The 24,151-nt window shown below is 42.2% G+C and overlaps 1 protein-coding gene across 1 annotated transcript; it reads right to left on the bottom strand.

The window, feature by feature from the left end:
- Nucleotides 1–5,089: 5,089 nt before the first annotated feature.
- LOC311110665 (phosphoinositide 3-kinase adapter protein 1-like) lies at nucleotides 5,090–24,147 on the bottom strand. The gene is made up of 16 exons (XM_084153203.1): nucleotides 23,728–24,147; nucleotides 21,594–21,835; nucleotides 21,073–21,217; nucleotides 20,725–20,867; nucleotides 19,726–19,858; nucleotides 14,014–14,210; nucleotides 13,588–13,774; nucleotides 13,409–13,480; nucleotides 13,023–13,256; nucleotides 12,854–12,916; nucleotides 12,567–12,766; nucleotides 12,368–12,440; nucleotides 10,887–11,054; nucleotides 10,338–10,408; nucleotides 9,889–9,989; nucleotides 5,090–5,606 (listed from the first exon to the last, which is right to left on the bottom strand). The coding sequence occupies exons 1-16, from the start codon at nucleotides 23,843–23,845 to the stop codon at nucleotides 5,492–5,494; spliced, it is 2,262 nt and encodes a 753-aa protein (XP_084009329.1). The 5' UTR covers nucleotides 23,846–24,147; the 3' UTR covers nucleotides 5,090–5,491.
- Between the last annotated feature and the right edge of the window lie 4 nt (nucleotides 24,148–24,151).

Below are 24,151 nucleotides of genomic sequence, written 5' to 3'. Positions count from 1 at the left end.
TGGGAGCAGATGGAGAAAAGGGGGGAGGGAGGTTGCTAAGCAACATGCAGTAACATTAACACAGAATGGAAACAGAAACCTTTCTGGTGTGTCTGGCAGAAACATCCGGCCTGCCCAAAGATCCATCAGTTATTTAGAATAAAGAGAATGTTGTTTTCAAATGCACTCACTATCTGGTACTGCCTAGGATCTGTAAGCAAACCATATGCCATCATGCAATATGACATAACAAAAGCTCCTGATTATGGTATTTGATGTATAATATTTGACAATAACTGCTAGATTAATATACTAGCTTTAACCCTGCCTTGGTTTCTGTTTGCATTGAAAAAAATGTTGGATAAATGCATTTAGAGACTCCATCCCAAAAAATCCAAGAAAATCTGTCTAGCTATAGCCTACCATAAACTGTCTTTGGTTTCGATAGAAAATGCACACTTCTGACTAAGATCCTAAAGATGTTAAATAACCTTATAAAGGGCATATAAAGCACCTCTTGAGACAAATCTGAAATTCAGTTTTGATTCGTGTCTCATGGTTGTTCTTCTCACTTCAAAGGGGTCCAAGTAACATGATTCTAAAGGGTTTATCAAATATTTACCACTCAACACAAATAATTAATCATCCACCTGGGAAGACATAAGACAGAAACAACTAGTCATAGACAATTCTCTCAAAAAATAACTATTCAGTGTACTTACATTTACATTTTACATTTTAGTAATTTAGCAGCTGCTCTTATCCAGAGCGACTTACAGTAGTGAGTGCATACAATTTCGTACTGTTCACATATTATGGGGTGACATTTGAGTTTGCAATGTACCTGTGCCATTGGACATGTCAACATATGAACACTGAGGCAGAATATGTTTGGGATGGATAAAAGTTAGCACCAAAGTTTGAGCGATGCCTGATAAAGACCAAGAGGATAGGTCTGATATGAAGGTTTTTACTTGCTAATGAGTTAAAGAGAGTGCAGTATGTGGGGACTTGTTAATCTAAATGACGTAGCACATAGGGTTTCTTAGCACTATAGATCCTTCACCAACTATTAAAGAATGAGTCGCCCATTCAGCATCTTGATCAGTATGTCATGTTCATGTTGAATGTTTCAGGGAAAGAGAGATTTCCTTAGACAATAGACAACAGTCCTCCATTGTATATAGTGTTGATTTATGGTAGGTTGCCTGAAAGGTGTGCTGGCTCACATGGTAGCATGGTTTACAACTACAGTCCTGAGCGGACCTATCCCCCTGGATTAGAGGTTTTACTGGTTCACAGGAGTACTCAAAGTGGTCTTGCAGGACAGGGCAGAGTCATGGTATACATGGTCTGAATGGGTGTAGATGTTTACACAGAAACACTATTGTGTAGACACATGTGAATGAGGCAGTGTTGTCTTGCACTCCATCCTGAGAGGCTCACAGGTCAATCCTGAGGTCAGTCATTCAGTGGTTATTGAACGCCTCCATGCCCCCTCCCTGTTATGTGAAAGTTCAGGTCACATGCACTTAATCAGGAAGCCTGCCTATTTGTCAAATAAACTGTCTGAACAAGGAGGTAGCCATTCAGTATGTCAATAACTATTGTACATTCAGTCCCTATGGGGCATTCAGTCCCTACGGGGCATTCAGTTGCTTTCATCTCTATGTGTGAAGTGCGGGTTTGTGAAGATAATAAAAAATAGCATAATCCAGAATCTTCATAAATTGTTTTAAAAAACATTCATTTTTTAAATCAAGGAACAGCGTCCAGAGGTTATCATCTCCCACTAAGTGACCATGAGTAGTCCCGTGTAGCTCAGTTGGTAGAGCATGGCGCTTGCAACGCCAGGGTTGTGGGTTCGTTTCTCACGGGGGGCCAGTATGGAAAATGTATGCACTCACTAACCATAAGTCGCTGTGGATAAGAGTGTCGACTAAAATATAGTCTATTCTTGGTTTGCTTGTTATATACTGTAGCTCATACACTGAGTTATGCAGTAATCATATTAAGTCCAACTGCAGAGCACAGTATGGAGGTTGAGACAGCTGTATCTTATTCATTGTGTCATTTGTACACATCCACACTGATTACACAGAGAACCAGGTAGGCCTATACTGTACAGGGGAATGCAATGCAAAGAGATGATAATAAGAATGAGAATTTAGGAGCTCGGACTCATTTTTCACACTCACATTTTGAGATGCTAGTTTGTAAGTAGACAACCCTCCATACATGTCATTATACTGTACTGTCCCTTTTGTACTGTACTCACAAAAGTTGAATGGGGTTACCTATCAGTGCCGCATGATGTGTATTACATGAAGCCCAATGTATTTACCTACATACTATGTTGCCATATGTTATTTCTGCTATTATGAAAAAATCCTCAATATTGTGAACTAATCAAGAGTAAAATCATTTGGAAAGAGTTCAAGTGATGGTGTTCAATTATGTGCATGTGGCTTGTAGCTATTGTCTTTTTGTAAGCAGCGAAAACGTGCAAAGAGCGTTCCATTACAAAAATAAACGTTTTATTCCTTAGTTCCAAGATTTAGGATACTCTATTTTACAACACTATAGTGCCTAGTGCGACACAAGGATGAGCAGCAGTCGTATGGTTGCAGATATCAGATGGATGTGTCTTTACTGCGGTATTTAGCGCATCAATGCAGGTAATAGGCAAATGTTAGAATTACAATCAAACACTCGTGATATTAATGTAAGTCAGTCGTGACACAAAATCAAACACACATTTGTCAGCGCTTGTGTCGGCAAGGGAGCGAAATTATCCAACATTGGCATGATGCAAATTGTCTTATGTACGCTATTTATCTGACGCGGAAAATTCAGCATATGAGAAAGGCAGACAATAAAATGACAAACGTTTACCTTTGTAGAGTGGTAATCCAGTGTTCTTTATCAATATCGCTGCCACACGCGGCAGTGAGGTCTCTGCTACAATGTACAGGCACCACAGTGAGCTACACTACATAGCACACAGGCACACACACCCACCAATCTCCCCTACACGGTTTGCATCTCACTCCTTGCTCAAATACATGCGTCTTTCCCTCCTTGAGGACAGGCGAAAGGATGTAGGTGGCGTCAGGACTCATTATGTCATATTATGGGATGTATGTTACATTACAGGCTCCTTACACATTTATCATCATTAGAATGTTGATGGATCATTTGATTAAATACATTCTTGTAAAATGTGAAATTCATGTAAGATTAATTGAATACATTTGATTAATTGTAGCCTATGAGGTAATAGTACGTTTGGTGAAGTTGGTGTTTTTTTAAAGCGTATTTCTGGTTGAAGAACCACTGTGGACCACTGTGCATAGTGACTCGGGAACAGGTGCAAATGTGAGAAATGACTACACCATAAGAGTAGCTTATTGGATCCATCTTGGGCTCACTCGTCAATTAAGCTACATGGTAATGCATGAAATACACTCGAATGTAAGCGAACAATAGTGTGCAGGTTGACACTGAAATATACATCAAAGCATCAGACAATAGATCATTGATAGTGTGTATGTATTACAAAAGAAAGAAAGAAATATACTGCAATACAGCCTAACATGCCAAACATCACTCTCATTTCAAACAAAAAACGGTGTTTGTCATGTACAGAGCGCCATCACGTGGCTCATATTGTACCATACATACTATGTACAGTGTGCAGTGTAAAATGCGTGTCTGCTGATGGCACTCTTTTAAAGGAAATGAATGTTCATGTTCATGTCTTGTGGTGCGTACCAAACATGAACTCAAAACATTTATTTTAAAACAGATTACATAAATGGTTAATCTTTGCATTTGTATGCATTTGTAAAATCAAAATTCATTGGGGTGATGGATTGTATAATAATACAATCCTTATTTGATCAATTTGTTGAAAACCCTTTACAATTCTAACGCATGACATTATTACAAAATAATTTACAGTACCACTGCGTCTATGGTAGGGTTGGGGTCATTACAATTCAAGTCAGTCAATTCAGAAAGTGATTTAAATCTAACATTTTTTAATGGAAAAACTTTTGAAATAAATAGCTTCTCCATTTTAGTTTATTTAGAAGTAATTGAAAATAGATGCCCTTTTTTCGATTAAATTTATACAGTCCCATCCCTCAGCTGTTCACCAAAAAAGTGACAGGGTGCGCTTTGTTGTTGTTTGAATCCCAAATTACCCTTTTAAATACGAATTTCAGTTTACTTCCTGAATTGACTGACTTGATGATGATGTTCTATGTGGTTCTGTTCTACACACTCAAACCTTCATGCATGCTGATGCTCATATACAGTGCCTTCAGAGAGTATTCACACCCCTTGTCCTTTTCCACATTTTATTGTGTTACAGCCTGAGTTTAAAATGTATTAAACAGATATTTTGTGTCACTGGTCTAAACACAATACCACATAATGTTAAAGTGGAATTATGTTTTTAGATCAATTAAAAGCTTTGTTATGGCAAGCCTAAATAAGTTCAGAAGTAAACATGTGCTTAACAAGTCACATAATAAGTTGCATGGACTCACTGTGTGCAATAATAGTGGTTAACATGATTTCTAAATGACTACCTCATCTCTGTTCCCCACACATACAATGATCTGTAAGGACCCTCAGTCGAGAAGTGAATTTCAAATACAGATTCAACCACAAAGACCAGGGAGGTTTTCCAATGCCTCACAAAGAAGGGCACCTATTGGTAGATTGGTAAAAAAAAAAGAAAAAAAAAAGCTGACATTGAATATCCCTTTGAGCATGTTGAAGTTATTAAGAGACTTAGAGACTTACCCAGAAAGACTCACAGTTGTAATTGCTGCCAAAGGTGCTTCTACAAAGTATTGACTCAGGGGTGTGAATACTGATGTAAATGAGATATTTCTGTATTTCCTTTTCAATACATTTTCAAAAAACATGTTTTCACTTTGTCATTATGGGGTATTGTATGTAGATGGTAATTATTAGTTATTTTTTAATCCATTTTTCATTCAAGCTGTAACACAACAAAATGTGGAATAAGTCAAGGGGTATGAATACTTTCTGAAGGCACTTGTCACGATCGTTGAGAGACGGGTCAGACCAAGGTGCAGCGTGGTATGCGAACACGTTTATTAAACTCAATAAACATAAACAAAACAATAAACAACGTAACGTCCCCAGGCTATACACATACAAGCCTAAACACGGAACAAGATCCCACAACTAAGGTAGGCAACCAGGCTACTTAAGTATGATCCCCAATCAGAGACAACGAGCGACAGCTGTCCCTGATTGGGAATCACACCCGGCCAAACATAGAAATACAATACCTAGAACATAAACATAGAATTTCTAGCATAGATTCTCACGCCCTGACCAAACCAACTAAAGACAACCGGCCTCTCAAGGCCAGGGCGTGACAGCACTGTAAATAACACTGCCTGATTAGATCTTGATAGATATTTTAGAGGGCAGTCATTCAAAAATCATATAACAACAGAGCTGTGTATCATCGTGTTCTCCGGGGTATGTGAGGGGGAGAGGTGGTCCTCTGAGGTGGTCTCTGAGGAAGAGCTCGAGAGGGGCATGATATGTAACGCTCCTCCAGCAAACTCTCTGCAGCCCTAAAATGTATAACAGATAACAACATGGTTACACTTGGCTTGACAAATTAAACAGAGATGAAACCCCCTAATTAGCATCATAATAACAAACATAACAATATGTCAGTTTAAGCTAGAGATATCTGTGTTTTGTTCATTGGTTGCGTCTCATTCCACCGCATCCGCCTGATCTTTCTTATATCTCTCAGCTATAGGACAGACACTGTTGTTTTTTGGGGACTATCTGTTGTTCCTGTAAGGTTCTGTATTTATTTTCTTATTTCACCTTGTGTTCTTGAACGTAGCCCTGTTTCTTTGTGTTCTTGAACGTAGCCCTGTCTTTCATTTTTGTTCATTGATTTCACCTGTGTTAGTTACTCACCTGGTCTCATCAGCTCCTTATTTACTTCAGTTCTTTCTGTTTGTGCCTTGTGAGGTATTGTTCGTTTTGACTCTACTAAGACTTTTCCTAGCTCGTTTGTGAGAACCAGTTTTAGCCTTCAGTCATAGTTTTGTTTCACCTGCCTGTTTGCCTACCTGTGTATGACCATTGCCTGCCTGTGACCACAATTCCTGCCTTCTGCGAAGGCGTAATAAACACTTGCCGCGCTCTGCGTGTGAATCTACACCTTTTTCTCCCTGAGTATTCATTACAGTTCCATGTAGTGAATGTTATTCAATGCGTTTGTATGGGCTAATTGCACTAAGTTCAAATACACATTTTCATCAAATAATTTTTTATATATACTTTTTTATACTTCAAGGGGTCTTAAAATTCTAAATCAAATTGCTAAATTATCCTTGGTATGACCTTCTTAAAACAATTCCAAATGTTCATGTGAGACAAACAGTATTTCCGGTCATTTCAAAAGAGTGTATCTCTCAGGGGAATTATTAAAATGGCCAAGGTGATTCCAGGCGGTGTCACAGCCGGCCGTGACAGGGAGTCCTATAGGGCGGCACACTTTAGGGGAGGGTTTGGCCAGGGGGCCTTTTCTAGGCTTATCGCGCTCTAGCAACTCCTTGTGGTGGGCCGGGCGCCTGCAAGCTGACTTCAGTTGTCAGTTGAACAGTGTTTCCTCTGACACATTGGTGCGGCTGGCTTCTGGGTTAAGCGAGCAGGTGTTAAGAGGCAGCGCGGCTTGGCGGGTCATGCTTCGGAGGACACGACTAGACCTTTGCCTCTCCCGAGCCCGTTGGGGAGTTGCAGCGATGAGACAAGATCATAACTACCAATTGAATATCACGAAATTGAGGAGAAAAAGGGGGTAACATTTTTTTATTATAAATATATATTTTTTAATGGCTGCACCCTTTTACTGTCTCATACTGTAGAGCCCCTTATACACTATATATACAAAAGTATGTGGACAGCCCTTCAAATTTGGCTATTTCAGCTACACCCGTTGCTGACAGATGTATAAAATCGAGCACACAGCCATGCAATCTCCATAGACAAACATTGGCAGTAGAATGGCCTTACTGAAGAGCTCAGTGACTTTCAATGTGGCACCGTCATAGGATGCCACCTTTCCAACAAGTCAGTTCATCAAATTTATGCCATGCTAGAGCTGCCCCAGTCAACTGTAAGTTCTGTTATTGTGAAGTGGAAACGTCTAGGAGCAAGAACGGCTCAGCCGCGAAGTGTTAGGCCACACAAGCTCACAGGACGGGACCGCCAAGTGCTGCAGCGTGTAGCACGTACAAATCGTCTGTCCTTGGTTGCAACACTCACTACCGAGTTCCAAACTGCCTCTGGAAGCAACGTCAGCACAATAACTGTTCGTCGGGAGCTTCATGAAATGGGTTTCCATGGCCGAGCAGCCGCACACAGGCCTAAGATCACCATGCGCAATGCCAAGCGTCGGCTGGAATGGTGTAAAACTTGCCGCCATTGGACTCTGGAGCAGTGGAAACATGTTCTCTGGAGTGATTAATCACATTTCACCATCTGGCAGTCCGATTGACAAATCTGGGTTTGGGGGATGGCAGGAGAACGCTACCTGCCCGAATGCATAGTGCCAACTGTCAAGTTTGGTTGGGGAGGAATAATGGTCTGGGGCTGTTTTTCGTGGTTCGGGCTAGGCCCCTTAGTTCCAGTGAAGGGAAATCTTAACGCTACAGCATACAATAACATTCTAGACGATTCTGTGCTTCCAACTTTGTGGCAACAGTTTGAGGAAGGCCTGTTCCTGTTTCAACATGACAATGTCCCTGTGCACAAAGCGAGGTCCATACAGAAATAGTTTGTCGAGATCGGTGTGGAAGAACTTGACTGGCCTGTACACAGCCCTGACCTCAACCCCATCAAACACCTTTGGGATGAATTGGAACGCCGACTGCGAGCCAGGCCTAATCGGCCAACATCAGTGCCGGACCTCACTAATGCTCTTGTGGCTGAATGGAAGGAAGTCCCCGCAGCAATGTTCCAACATCTAGTGGAAAGCCCTCCCAGAAGAGTGGAGGCTGTTATAGCAGCAAAGCTGGGACCAACTCAATATTAATGCCCATGATTTTGGAATGAGATGTTCAACAAGAAGGTTTCCACATACATTTGGTCATGTAGTGTAGCTGATTGTCTGTCTCACAGGTAGTCCAGTAAGTCTCAGCTCTATAAGAAATCAGACATACTTTCAGCTGCAATAACTGGATATGCATATTTTTTTTTACATTTCAAAATATAGCCTATGACACAGTTCAACTTCTAGGGTAAAGAATCATAAGTGTTTTTTTGCAATCATTATGGTCGGTGTTGGTTTTGTGGTTGGCAGTTGCATATCAACTCAGTTTACTCACATGAGATGCAAGATGCACATAGCTATCTACAAATATATATTCTGTCCAGTTTCATTACAATTAGGAAGAATAAATGGTAACACTGCTTTTGAATACCCTCTTCATAATGCATGTTTAACTCCTTATGAGCAGTGCATCATGTATTATAATGGACAACTTTGGTGCTAATAACTGCTTATAGACATCTATGACTACATTCATACTGCATTTTGACCAAGGCTCTATAATGCAAATGTTCATATGAATACAGTGAACATGAAACTAGACAAGTAAAACTCTCTATTCGTAGCATAATATAAACATTTTTATGTTAAACTAAACTCAACATCTATCCATCTCTCTACCATGTAACAAGTTTTCATGTTAGCTCATGAAGAAAATGTTGCACTTGTATATAGCCTCTTCACACATCAGGTTTCCTCTCTGACAGCCCAGTAAGTGGTGGGCGATATTTCCTCTTTATCGTTTCTGTCATCTAACTTTTACCACTGCTTGTTGCCTACAGTGTAGAATACTCACTGATATGTTTCTCAAGTGTGCTTGTCTTTTCAATATGTCATATTCTCAAATTCAATTAATGGTTTACTCTTTGTTGAGCTGTTATCTGTATCCTGGCGCAGACGAAGAAGGCGGCCTCGCGACTAGCTCTTAGGAAACGTTGCAGTATTTTGTTTTTGTTGGAAGCACAAGCATTTCGTTACACCCGCCATAACATCTGCTAAACACGAGTATGTGACAAATAACATTTGATTTGATTTGATTTATCTACAGCATTAATAAATCACATTGTAATATTGTAACATTGGTTGTTATACTGCAACATTAGACCCTCTGTGATCCTTCACTTTTATAATAATCATATTTCTGTTGTCACGACTTCCTCCGAAGCTGCCTCCTCTCCTTTTTCGGGCAGGTTTCGGCGTTCGTCGTCACCGGCCTTCTAGCCACTGCCGCTCCTCATATCTTCATTCCATTTGTTTTGTCTTGTTTATACACACACCTGGTTCATATCTCCTCATCAGTCCCTGTATAAGTGTTCCCTCTGCACCCTTGTCTTTGTGTGTGATTGTTTATTGTAGAGGAGATTATAGCTCGGTGGAGCTCGTTTCTATTGTGTATCGCTGGGTTATTCACCCGTGTGCCTTATTTTCCCAGGGCGCCGTTTGTCCGCACTGGTGTGTATTACGCATTGCTGCGTACCTCTGTTTATTGATTAAACCATTTATTCCGTGATTTACTCTCCTGCGTCTGACTCAGTCCAACATCACCCGCTACAGCTGTAATACTATAAATTGCATGTTTAAGTAACATTTGGTTGTTGATTTCTGTGAGGAGGAAGTCACCTTGCTATCTATGATGATGTCATATTACTGATTCAATGTTGCCTTTCTGGAATTCCATATTGCATTACATGTAATATAACATTCTGTAATCAAGTTACAGCAAGTTTCTGCGATCCTGACACAGGAACGTATGAAAGGGCCTCTTATCCAGAGAGTGGGCTTACCTGTCTGGGAGTCGTGGGGGGATTCTGGGGGGAGGAGGTAGAGGTGCGGCTTCAGAGGTCCATGGGGGTCGTGGGGGTAGAGGGAGGAAGTCTACTGTGTCCTTTCCATGGATCAAATCAATACACAGCATAAGTAATAATCAGGGAATCTACAAAAGCACTGTCGCAGTTGACAGATTGTAAATACATTGACAAGAGTACATAATAAATAAGTACATTGTGCCTTCATAAGTATGATCGTTTTTTTTGCAAGATGTCAATTACAAATGTACTGTATAACTGAATGTTTTTTTTTGCGGTAAGTTGATTCCATTGGATTGAATATCTCTCCAGCAACTACATGTACGAATACAAATAAGCTTGTTTACTGAACCATGCATTCACAAAGACAGAAATATACCAAAAGTGTTTTGTGTGAACTGGGCTTTGAAGAGACAATTTGGCCTCACCTCAAAGTCTGGCTCAGTTCCACTGCTGTAGCTAATCGTACTATGTGTGCTGAGTCTGTTACTGCCACTACCTTGGGAAAGTAAAAGTAAAACGTAAGCTCAGGAAAGAAAGAGACACTTCAAGTCATTGTGAAACAGTTTCTTGAACAAGAGCTTGTGGTAGGTAGCTATGAACACCCAAGAGTGCACATTAATAGCTAGAGATGAAAGCCACTTAGAGAGAGGAGCTGAGTAGAGCAACAATAATGGGGAGAGTAATGTGCTACAGGTTTTTATCTTTTAGACATAATGACCATACGGGATATGGAAATAATCAGAGTTGATCAGCACAACAAATGTGTTTCAGATTTCATCACTTCTCCAAACAAAAATTATATTTACAAAAGCACTATTTTGGTACTAATACAGATTTTTTATAATAACAATAATATATACAACATCAAAATCACTAAAAAAAGACCAACTTAATAATTACATCAGTTGTCATTTTCTACTACCATTCTGACATTAGGCTCATAGGGACATTAAAACAACAGAGAATGTACTCACTGGATGTGCTGGAGGTGCTGTCAGTCTTCCAGGTGCCTCTCTTGCTTGGCCGGGTCACAGGAGGGGGTTGGGCAATGACCCGTGGGGTGGGCTCGTACACAGAACACTCCACAACCATGTTGGAGCCCAAGTGGAGGTTCCTCTGCAGTGGGGCGGTTATCTCCAGACCTCACAGGGTAGAGGCCAGATCAACAATAAGCATCACTCATCAACAACAAGCTAAATATCATACATACATAGATGTTACAAAGTACCAGTGGCGACCCGTCATTCAGGGCAGGTGGCGCAGAGCCCCACCTGTTTTGAGCCCCAACTCAAAACAGGTGTTTTGGTTGTTGCCTGTTTTGCATGTTATTTTGCCATTAATACGTGTCACACATCAGTTTGCAAACACCGTCTCTTTTTTGCTTTCTTGAGTAAGGCAGCACCAAAATGTAGGTGTTTCAGCCTAGCTCAGTGCTTTCTGTGGTGGTGGTGGGGCAGCCAGCGGAAAATATGGAGCATAGGGGTTGATAATGTTCTCTAGTTGCGCCGTGATTGGCTCAGTGTTCTGTCACTCATGGGGACACTACCTCACCGCAAAATCTACGGGTAGAGCTAGAAAATTCCAGACCCTTGGGTGCTGCCATAGAGTTACATTAGAAGTGCCCATCCAAGAAGGCTCAAGTTCATTGGCCACAGATAAAAGGACGTCAAATCATGTTGTATCTACCGTAGCTTTGATTGGACTGATCATGTCAACATCATACTTTCAAAATCTTAGCTAGCAAGCTAGCAGTCATCATCATGAATCAAGTTGACAATCTACTGGCAAATCCTTTTTAATCCTTGTCATATGAAGAGAAATAATGAAGAGAAATTATAGATAAAACGTATCGGTGCTCATCGGCAATTGGACATAAACATTACACAACAAGTTGGAAATCGCAAATTCAACAATGAGTGGTTTGGAAGGAATCAGTGGCTAAATGCAAGCTTTGCAAAGCAATCACTAGCCTGCTATTCAGTGGAATGGGTATGTGGTCCAAGTCTGGGTTTAAGGGTCTCTTTTCCAAGCTTAAAAGGATAAACATTCAACACCATGGGCCATAAAAGTTGAATACATTGGCCATGCTGTCAATCCTGCATGACTTCTGCCACATTCTCAGACTTCAGTGACTTCAAGACAACTGGGAACTCAAATGAAAAACATGAGCTCCGACTGAGAAAATACGGTCATCCAACTCGGAATTCCATTCCAATCTGATTGAGAGGGGGTCAAATACCTATTTCCCTCATTAAAATGCAAATCAATGTATAAAAATTTTTACATGCGTTTTTCTGGATTTTTTTGTTGTTATTCTGTCTCTCACTGTTCAAATAAACCTACCATTAAAATTATAGACTGATCATTTCTTTGTCAGTGGGCAAACGTACAAAATCAGCAGGGGATCAAATACTTTTTTCCCTCACTCTAGCTAGTAGTCTCCAAATATTCTTACCGATCTCCTTCCCAAACTTCTCCCTCTCTTTGTGGCGTCTGGTAATGCTGTGTCGTAATCTTTTCAAGTTTTCCTGTGACACATTTTTCTGTCTTTATTCATGGAGGTAGTGTTTCAGGTTATCATTGAGCCACAGAAAATATATGTTTATTGTGTTCTGCCAAGAGATATGAGTATTAACTATAATCTACTACTGTACCTTTTGATTGCGCAGAGACTGAGATCTCCTATCCTCGTCAAACTGCCAGGCCTTAAATTCCTTGACAGCATCATCCACACTCATGACCCCCACCTTCACCTTCTCCTGCAAGGCTATAAGCTGCCTCTGGCCTTGGGTCCTCGTCTCAGCATAGGGGTCGTGGGAAGAGGAGGTGGAGGCTCTGTCTCTCACAGGCATCACTGGAGGTTTGGAGGCACATACATTGTTTACTAATTAGTGGAGAAGATGTGATTCAGGACAAATAACAATGTATATTTGATACATACCAGTGGCTGACTCTGTTTCTCTGAGGTCCCTCTGTGGATTTGATTCTTCTTTTGCTGAAAACACTGTGAATCAAAAATCATAGTTATTCACCTCGACCTAAAATACATAACACTGGTTTGGCAACTCATGCACTAGCTAATACCTTTGGAGAACACTTTAGCTATCTACCTCTTGAGATGTAGGTATTGGACTCCTCAGGCTCTGAAAATGTTTCGGGTCTTGGAATGGGGGCTGGTGGACGGTTGACAATTTCCGGGATATAGCTCGCAATCTCGTCCACCGTGTCATAGATTTGATCAGAAACATACATGCTGTAGGTTTCCTCTTCCTCAAACCCCTCTGGTTCTTCCACCTGGTCTCCCACCTCTTCATCAGTTGTATGCTCCCCAACTTGGGGCACACCTACATCAGGTTTACCAACAACAACAAAAAAAGCCACATCACTTGTAAAAAAGAGAGAGGCATTTTAGGATCTGAATATCTAGACTATAAACCATACTTAAGTCCACAAGTCCAATTACAGTACAATACAGTACAGTATTTTGTGAATTTACCTTGAAAGAACTTTCTAAGTATGAATTCCTCTGGGTTATGAGGCTCTCCTAATGCCTTCTCCATGTCCTCATCTGTGGGAAATAAAATATTAAAAGATCTTCAACATCATCATTATCATTAACATCATCATCATCAAAGAGAGATGGTACTTCATGTGATTAGTCATAATTAGTCATACATAGGTCTTCCATGCAGTCGGGGTTTAAGCCCATCATGGTCTCATAGATGTCTTCTTGACACCCAGGGTTTAGGGAGTCGTTCATGATGATATCTTGAGAGGAGTTGGAAATGGTCTCGTACACCTCCTCATCTTCTTCAGCCGAGATGGATTCTTTGATATGAAACTTCAGCATGTCAGCTGTCTCCTACAGAGGAGATATCGTGCACATAGTCTTCACTAAATATATGTTTTCAGAAAGTTCCAACAATAACATTTACCAGTAGCTTTTCATTCATTCTTGTGCAATTCAGAGTATAAGCATAATGCACTTCCATTTGGTACAAGTGACAGTGAGCTGGCTGTGGTCAATGACATCATTGAGATCACACTACAGAGATACAAGATAAATACATCACGAAATTAAAATACTAACAATGGACTTACCACAAAGTCGTCTATGAACTGTCTCAGGTCAGAGAAGCCGCTCTTCTCTGCCAATGTATTTGGGTAGTCTCCATTCTTATTCATCACGCTGTAGGCCTGTAAGGCACCTGGACACTGAAGCAGGACTGTGGTAAGCTTCTTCAGCCCATACTTTGCAGCAAAATGAAGCAGAGTGGGAAGCTCCTCCTTTCGCTGATCTGAGTGACAAAACAAATTCATCGATGTCATCTATTCCACTTGTTCTGAACGTTCTTGAGGACTTGAAAACTATCAGGATATAAGTTGAAATGGTTCTACCTCGAACCAGAAAGGGTTTTACCTGGAACCAAAAAGGGTTTGTCAAAGGGAAATCCTATGGGGACAGCCGAAGAACCCTTTTAGGTACTAGATATAACTTAATTTTTCTAAGAGTGCACGAACAGAGTGCCTTTTGGATAGTGTAATTTTGTCCCCCAAAAATGTCACCCAATTTTAATATTGTCATAAAGAGCACATGTCCAACTTCATAATAACCATGTTCTCCCATCTCCATAGGTTAAATTAAGAACAATGACTATAAAAGGTGACAATTAAAGTAACAAGGTTGACGTAACAGGGTTGATCTCATCTTAAATTAGCCATAACTCCCCTTGTGACAGGGGGAATAGAAGCTTGTTGTGTGCAATAAGGAGGGGCAATTAAATGCAAGCTTAACAAAACATTTGAACTTGTTGAAACATTCCTAGCCTATCTATCTATGGGTAACAGGGTTGACGTGTTATGCTCGACACTACATTTCTGGAAATGGCCAGAAAGAATATACTATTACTTGACTTTTAGATGTTCAATGTTTCTTTAGAAACATTTCTTTAAAAAAGACAACTTTTACCATATTAAAAAGAGAGTTAAGTTCAGTTAACAGTTCAGTGGTCAGATGACGCAGATGCTAAGCTACAGGACTGTTTTGCTAGCACAGACTGGAACATGTTCCAGGATTCTTCAGACAGCATTGAGGAGTACACCACATCAGTCACGGGCTTCATCAATAAGTGCATCGATGATGTCGTCCCCACAGTGACCGTACGTACATACCCCAACCAGAAGCCATGGATTACAGGAAACATCCGCACTGAGCTAAAGGGTAGAGCTGCCGCTTTCAAGGAACGGGACTCTAACCCGGACGCTTATAAGAAATCCCGCTATGACCTCCGACGAACCATCAAACAGGCAAAGAGTCAATACAGGTCTAAGATTGAATCATACTACACTGGCTCTGACGCTCGTCGGATGTGGCAGGGCTTGAAAACTATTACAGACTACAAAGGGAAGCACAGCCGCGAGCTGCCCAGTGACACAAGCCTACCAGACGAGCTAAACCACTTCTATGCTCGCTTCGAGGCAAGCAACACTGAAGCATGCATGAGAGCACCAGCTGTTCCGGATGACTATGTGATCACGCTCTCCGTAGCCGATGTGAGTAAGACTTTTAAGCAGGTCAACATTCACAAGGCCGCAGGGCCAGACGGATTACCAGGACGTGTACTCCGAGCATGTGCTGACCAACTGGCAAGTGTCTTCACTGACATTTTCAACATGTCCCTGACTGAGTCTGTAATACCAACATGTTTCAAGCAGACCACCATAGTCCCCGTGCCCAAGAACTCTAAGATAACCTGCCTAAATGACTACCGACCCGTAGCACTGACGTCTGTAGCCATGAAGTGCTTTGAAAGACTGGTCATGGCTCACATCAACAGCATAATCCCAGAAACCCTAGACCCACTCCAATTTGCATACCGCCCCAACAGATCCACAGATGATGCAATCTCTATCGCACTCCACACTGCCCTTTCCCACCTGGACAAGAGGAACACCTACGTGAGAATGCTATTCATTGACTACAGCTCAGCATTCAACACCATAGTGCCCTCTAAGCTCATCACTAAGCTAAGGATCCTGGGACTAAACACCTCCCTCTGCAACTGGATCCTGGACTTCCTGACGGGCCGCCCCCAGGTGGTAAGGGTAGGTAACAACACATCTACCACAATGATCCTCAACACGGGGGCCCCTCAGGGGTGCGTGCTCAGTCCCCTCCTGTACTCTCTGTTCACCCATGACTGAATGGCCAGGCACGACTCCAACACCATCATTAAGTTTGCCGACGACACAACAGTGGTAGGCCTGATCACCGACAACGATGAGACAGCCTATAGGGAGGAGGTCAGAGATCTGGCCGTGTGGTGCCAGGACAACAACCTCTCCCTCAACGTGACCAAGACAAAGGAGATGATTGTGGACTACAGGAAAAAAAAGAGGACTGAGCACGCCCCCATTCTCATCGACGGGGCTGTAGTGGAACAGGTTGAGAGCTTCAAGTTCCTTGGTGTCCACATCACCAACGAACTATCATGGTCCAAACACACCAAGACAGTCGTGAAGAGGGCACGACAAAGCCTATTCCCCCTCAGGAGACTAAAAAGATTTGGCATGGGTCCTCAGATCCTCAAAAAATTCTACAGCTGCACCATCGAGAGCATCCTGACTGGTTGCATCACCGCCTGGTATGGCAACTGCTTGGCCTCTGACCGCAAGGCACTACAGAGGGTAGTGCGTACGGCCCAGTACATCACTGGGGCAAAGCTTCCTGCCATCCAGGACCTCTATACCAGGCGGTGTCAGAGGAAGGCCCTCAAAATTGTCAAAGACTCCAGCCACCCTAGTCATAGACTGTTCTCTCTGCTACCGCACGGCAAGCGGTACCGGAGTGCCAAGTCTAGGTCCAAAAGACTTCTCAACAGCTTCTACCCCCAAGCCATAAGACTCCTGAACAGCTAATCATGGCTACCCGGACTATTTGCACTGCCCCCCCACCCCATCCTTTTTACGCTGCTGCTACTCTGTTAAGTATTTATGCATAGTCACTTTAACTCTACCCACATGTACATATTACCTCAACTACCTCAACTAGCCGGTGCCCCCGCACATTGACTCTGCAATGGTACCCCCCTGTATATATAGCCTCCCTACTGTCACTTTATTTTACTTCTGCTCTTTTTTTCTCAACACTTTTTTTGTTGTTGTTTTATTCTTACTTTTTTGTTTAAAATAAATGCACTGTTGGTTAAGGGCTGTAAGTAAGCATTTCACTGTAATGTCTGCACCTGTTGTATTCGGCGCATGTGACCAATAAAATTTGATTTGATTTGATTTGAGTTAAAGGGTTGACCTTAACCTGAGGGACAAATGTAAATTAGTCACTAATCACATTAAATAAATAATAATCTTCAGAAATGACTTTGTTGCAAAGCAACAAAATAACTAGGGCTTTACAGTGATAGTGAAAACATAGGGACATTTTTTTCCTAAAAGGTCAGACAAACATGACATGGGACATGCCACAATTGGGATTTTAAGAGAAAACAAACATAAAATAAACTACTATTGGATTTTTTTTTTTACATGGTTTAATTAGAGGGTAGATGTACGTGATCCAACTGTTAAATATAGTTTTTAATAAAAGATGTCACTAGGGCATAAAAGGCATTCTATTCGTGGAATGACCCAGATGGCATTTTTTATGTCCAGATAACATTTTTGGATGTCCAGATAAAGCATTTTGATAATCAGTGACAGTGGCCATGTCCCAGATTATTCAGATGTCCCATATAGGATTATAGCAGGTGAATGGTAGAGAAACCTTTTTTCTAAGTGTCCCATTTATCTAATTTCATAACCACAACCCTAGTCACCCTAATCTGACTGACTAACTGTCTGCTAAAATGGGTTTAAATACAGTGCATTCAGAAAGTATTCAGACCCCTTCACTTTTTCCACATTTTGTTACTTTACAACTTTATTCTAAAATGGATTAAATAAATAAAGATCATCATCAATCTACACACAATACCCCATAACGACAAAGTGAAAACAGGTTTTTAGATTTTTTTGCAAAAGTATAAAAAATACAAAACAGAAATACCTTATTTACATAAAAATTCAGACCCTTTGCTATAAGACTCGAAATTGAGCTCAGGTGCATCCTGTTTCCATTGATCATCAGGCCTTTATATGCCAAAAGGCACCTAAAGGGCTCTCAGACCAAGTGTCACGTCTGTCACATGTCACGTCTGGAGGAAACCAGGCACCGCTCATCACCTGGCCAATACCATCCCTATGGTGAAGCATGGTTGTGGCAGCATCACGCAGTGGGGATGTTTTTCAGCGGCAGGGACTGGGAGACTAGTCAGGATCGAGGGAAAGATGAACGGAGCAAAGTCCAGAGAGATCCTTGATGAAAACCTTCTCCAGAATGCTCAGGACCTCAGACTGGGGCAAAGGTTCACCTTCCAACAGTACAACGACCCTAAGCACACAGCCAAGACAACGCAGGAGTGGCTTCGGGACAAGTCTCTGAATGTCCTTGAGTGGCCCAGTCAGAGCCCCGACTTGAACCCGATCGAACATCTCTGGAGAGACCTGAAAATAGCTGTGCAGCAACGCTCCCCATCCAACCTGACAGAGCTTGAGATGATCTGCAGAGAAAAATGGGAGAAACTTCCCAAATACAGGTGTGCCAAGCTTGTAGCGTCATACCCAAGAAGACTCGAGGCTGTAATCGCTGCCAAAGGTGTTTCAACAAAGTACTGAATACTTATGTAAATATGATATTTCATTATTTATTACCCCTTTTTCTCCCCAATTAGTAGGTACAGTCTTGTCCCATCGCTGCAACGCCCGTGCGGACTCGGGAGAGGTGAAGGTCGAGAGCCATGCGTCCTCCGAAACACGACCTCACCAAGCCGCACTGCTTCTTGACACACTGCTCGCTTAACCTGGAAGCCAGCCTCACCAATGTGTCAGAGGAAACACTGTACAGCTGGCGACCGAAGCCAGCGTGCATGCGCCCGGCCGCCACAAGGAGTTGCTAGAGCGCGATGGGACAAGGACATCCCAGCCGGCCAAACCCTCCCCTAACCCGGCACGACGCTGGGCCAATTGTGTGCCGCCTCATGGGTCTCCCGGTCACGGCCGGTTGAGACACAGCCCGGGATCGAACCCGGATCTGTAGTGACGCCTCTAGCACTGATCAGTGCCTTAGACTGCTGCGCCACTCGGGAGGCCCAGTTTTTTATATTTAATAAATGTGCTTTGTCATTATGGGGTATTGTGTGTAGATTGATGAGAATATATATATATATTTTTAATCAATTTTAGAATAAGGCTGTAACGTAACAAAATGTGGACAAAGTCAAGTGGTCTTTAAACTTTCCGAATGCACTATACATCCAACTAGGGACACATTTGACTGTCAGAGTACATTTAGAGGCACAATCTGTCATTTAAAGGCAATCCGTAAGAGTCCCTGTCGTTAAATGATACTTTTCAATGAATTAAATAAGAATATAACTTACAAATGCATTTTGGGCTTGCTTATTACAACTGTCTTACACTGTCATAAGATTGTATTACTCCATTCTCTATTTTTTATTGTCTTGGTTTTGAAGAATGACTTATAAATGCCTAACTAAGATTAGTTAAACTGTTTGAGAAACTCCCCTTACTCTCTTGTGAAACATTCACAACAATGTAGTGTAAGTATTCACTAGCAATTAACTAGCACATTGTTTTGCCTTATCACAAAAACATGCATACCAGTTTCGATAGAACTGTTGGTGTGTAGACAAATGTATCTTTCCATTATATTTTCTGGTAAAAAAGTTAGGCACTTACTTGCAGCCATATTTTCTTCCTCTAGCTGTCTGATTCCAAACACATGAAGTCCACTTGCAGGGATCCTGCATTGTAATGAGTCTGTCAGCAAATTGTCAAGTGACTCTGTGGTATTGGATGTTATATTGAATGCCTAGAAACACAGAAATGAACAACACTCTATTAAAGAAAAAATAATACGTCCAGTCTAAAGAATTTAACCAAATATTTTTGGGGCTTTCTTGAGGTTTTGGTCAGTGTGAGATCACACGTTCAATGTCATTGAACAATGTCTCAATCAAAATCAATATATTTAGTTGTTGAAATCGGAATTTGTCATTATTCAGTATTGTATTTTTAGGTAACACTTTATTTGGATAGTCCATCTGTAGATGCTTAACAGACTATTTGCAGACTATCAGTAACATTTCAACTATCTACTAACCCTAACCCTACCCTAGCCCTAACCCTAACCTTAACAATTATGTTAACCCTAAACTTAACCCTTACCCTAACCCTAACCCTAACCTTAACCCTTATGTTAACCCTAAACTTAACCCTTACCCTAACCTTAACACTTACGCTAATCCTTATTCTAAACCTAACCCTAACCGTAACCTTAGCAAGCAGTTGCTTATCAACATTTACATTTACATTTTAGTCATTTAGCAGACGCTCTTATCCAGAGCGACTTACAGTTAGTGAATACATTTGTTTTTTTATACTGGCCCCCCGTGGGAATCGAACCCACAACCCTGGCACTGCAAACGCCATGCTCTATCAACTGAGCTACATCCCTGCCGGCCATTCCCTCCCCTACCCTGGACGACGCTGGGCCAATTGTGCGCCGCCCATGAGTCTCCTGGTCGCGGCCGGCTGCGACAGAGCCTGGATTCGAACCAGGATCTCTAGTGGCACAGTTAGCACTGCGATGCAGTGCCTTAGACCACAGATAGGTTGTTGATAGTATGACCATCTGCAGAGCATCATGTTTTTACTCTATACTGAGCTGACTCTCACCTGACACATAAAGTCCAAGGGAGCAGCTGCATGTTCAAGGTAACTGCTGATTTCTCCCATGACTGTGTAGTATGTTACAGGCCTCAAACAGACTGGTGAGCCGTTGCTATACAGAGTGAGTGTCACCTCTCCTGCTGGCATATCTGGGAAGGATAGCATTTATCTGAGTTAGCATCCTGTATATCTACTGTACGGCCTATTGGCTTATCAAATCACTTCAAGTTATTCACATTGGTGGAAGAAATGTCCATATTAGGAATGTGAAAGTGAAATAGAAGACTGGGGTAAGTGGTCTAAAAGTTCCTCTTTCGATTTGTGATTGAAAGCCTCTAAAGGTTGTTTACTTACCAGGCGCATTAACACTGATAGTGTATTCATTCTCATAAATCCCTAGAACCCGTTTTGCAGTTGAATCTTCAGAGGAAAACTCCACCTCCATTTTCAACTGGTTGTCCAGTTTATTAGAAAAGATGATAAAAATAGTTGCATGGTCCTGAAAAACAGGTACAGATATCATGGAGACATTAGATACAGAAAACATTGCATTCTATGCTTAATAGTTGTTTGCTCAAAAAACTGCAATTGCAAATAAAGTTATCCTGAGCTGATTACAATTTGAGGGTGATTTGAGGGTGTGTCTCGATATTAATCAATACATTATTTTTAAAAATGCACACAAATTAAATATAGTACCAAGAGGAATGGTTGTCCGACATTATACACTCCAACAACTTTTACACTTATGACAGTATCATGTACCTGTTATGTAAGATACATTTTTCCTCATGCGGTGTTTTCCAGATGAAATCTTTAAACATTGTTCAGTACCATTACAGCGTTGTCTATAAAGTATGTTAACCAATTCTTACCCCGCATAAAACTCTGTTTGGTTGAACAGTGAGGCAGGTGGGATGTGTGGGGCTCGTTGCCTGGTTTGGGTAGATCTCTGTTCTCACATCGTCACTGTCGTCCTGGATACACTCTGGTTCTGTCACTGACCCTTCCTCTGTCCCCTCAGCTTTGGGGTTCATAACTACAGGGATCTCACACTGTGTTTTTGCTTCTATTTTTGCTGTAGCTTCCACCTCATGTTCAGCCTCTTCTGTATTACCTTTGAATACAAAGTCAAAATAAAAACCTATCATCAGTTGTTCTCAGTTGAAAATGGGTGAATTAATTAACAAAACTTTTAGACTGTACGTTCACAACTAGAGGGTAAGTGATCCTCTGTGAGTATGATACACTAATGGTAAATTACTCATGCACTTTAAACAGAGACGCAAAAACTCATAAACATAAACGATTCAAGTTACTGTATCGCTGAATGTTATGAGAATCTGGCTATATACTTTCACGTTGTACCAACGGTGAGGGTTCGCTGCTTCCCCAATCAAAAGCCCTGGATTAGCACAGAGGTTGGCGCTAAACTAAAGAACAGGGCTACCGCACACAGAGCTATCGTAGACAACCCTGATGCTACGGCCGAAGACAGGAATAAGTACAAGAAGTCCCACTATGACCTCCGCAGAGTCATCAAACGAGCAAAAGGACAATATAGGAATAAGGTGGAATCTTATTACACAGGCTCCGATGCCCGCCGCTTGTGGTAGGGGCTACAGTTTATACGGATTACATAGGAAGACCCAACGATGCCTCTCTACCAGACGAACTCAATGCATTTTATGCATGCTTTAACAACAACAACATCGAGTTGGGTGTGAGGGCATTTACCGACCCAGAGGACTGGGTGATCTTGCTCTCTGAGGCCGATGTGAGAAGGGTCTTTAATCAGGTCAACACCTGCAAGGCCGCGGGCCCAAACGGTATTCCATGGCGCGTTCTCAGAGCATGCGCAAAACAGCTGGCAGGCGTATTCGCGGTAATTTTCAACCTCTCCCTGTCCCAGTCTGTAATCCCCACATGTTTTATTATGACCACAATCATCCCTGTTCCTAAGAACTCTAAGGCTTCATGCCACAATGGCTACCACCCTGTAGCACTCACTTCTGTAATCATGAAGTGCTTTGAGAGGCTGGTTATGGAACACATTAACTCCACCATTCCAGCCACCCTAGACCCATTCCAGTTTGCATACTGCCCCAACAGATCCATAGAGGATGCAATCTCAATTGCTCTCCACACTGCCCTCACCCACCTAGATAAGAGGAATACCTATATGAGAATGCTGTTCATTGACTACAGCTCAGCGTTCAACACCATTGTCCCCTCCAAGCTCGTCACCAAGCTTAGGACTCTGTGTCTGAACACCTCCCTCTGCAACTGAATCCTGGACTTCCTGACGGGCCGACCCCAGGTGGTGAGGGTAGGGAACATCACCTCCACCACGCTGACCCTTAACACAGGGGCCCCACAGGGGTGTGTGCTTAGTCCCCTCCTGTACTCCCTGTTCACCCACGACTGTGTGGCAACGCACAACTCCAACACCATTATCAAGTTGGCTGACGACACGATGGTGGTAGGCCTGATCACCGGCGATGATGAGTCAGCCTACAGGGAGGAGGTCAGTGACCTGACAGTGTTGTGCCGGAGCAACAACCTCTCCCTCAACGTCAGCAAGACCAAGGAGCTGATCGTGGACTACAGGAAACGGGGGTGGGGGGGGGGGGGGGGCAGTGGAGCAGTTAGACAGCTTCAAGTTCCTCTGTGTCCAAATCGCTAAAGACTTAAAATGGTCCAAACACACACACACAGTTGTAAAGAAGGCGCGACAGAGCCTCTTGCCCCTCAGGAGGTTGAAAAGGTTTGGCATGGGCCCTCAAATCCTGAAAAGGTTCTACAGCTGTACCATTGAGAGCATATTGACAGGCTGCATCGCTGCTTGGTATGGCAATAGCACCAGGGTTGTGCGGACAGCCCAGTACATTACTGGGGCCGAGCTCCCAAGAAAGCCATTTCACTGTACTTGTGCATGTGACATTAAAACTTGAAACTTGAAACAAAGTAAGGCAGAAAAACAACATGGGTATTATAAAGCGAACATACAGTCAGCGATGGATTCTAGAACGGTGGAGATGTAAAGAGCAGGTTCGTCTTCAGCATACAGTTTTCTCCAGCTCCGCCAGTTTTCAAACCATTCAGTGGGAATGTCATCCTCTGACATCCCACACAACAGTGCAACCACTCTGTGTGGAGGATGAAGGAGTCTCTGAAAAGTTCCCAGGACTTTAGGGTAATTTAGAATGTCCAGGATTGCCGTTGTCAGCAGCAGCACGATGCATTTACTATTATGGAAAATGTTAAAGTCACATCCATGTAGCTGGTCAGCACAGTCAATTGCATACAATACGATGGACCTCTTGGGAAACTTGCGTGAAGACTTCAATATTTTCTGCAGATATGTAGCCCATTCCTGAGCCTCGAAAGAATGGACAATCAACAGCTCACACGTGGAGTGGAATCCAGACAT

The sequence above is a fragment of the Coregonus lavaretus genome (assembly GCF_964263955.1).
Source record: "Coregonus lavaretus genome assembly, chromosome: 36".
NCBI lineage: Eukaryota > Metazoa > Chordata > Actinopteri > Salmoniformes > Salmonidae > Coregonus > Coregonus lavaretus.
This window is presented reverse-complemented; position numbering and strand designations above follow the sequence as displayed.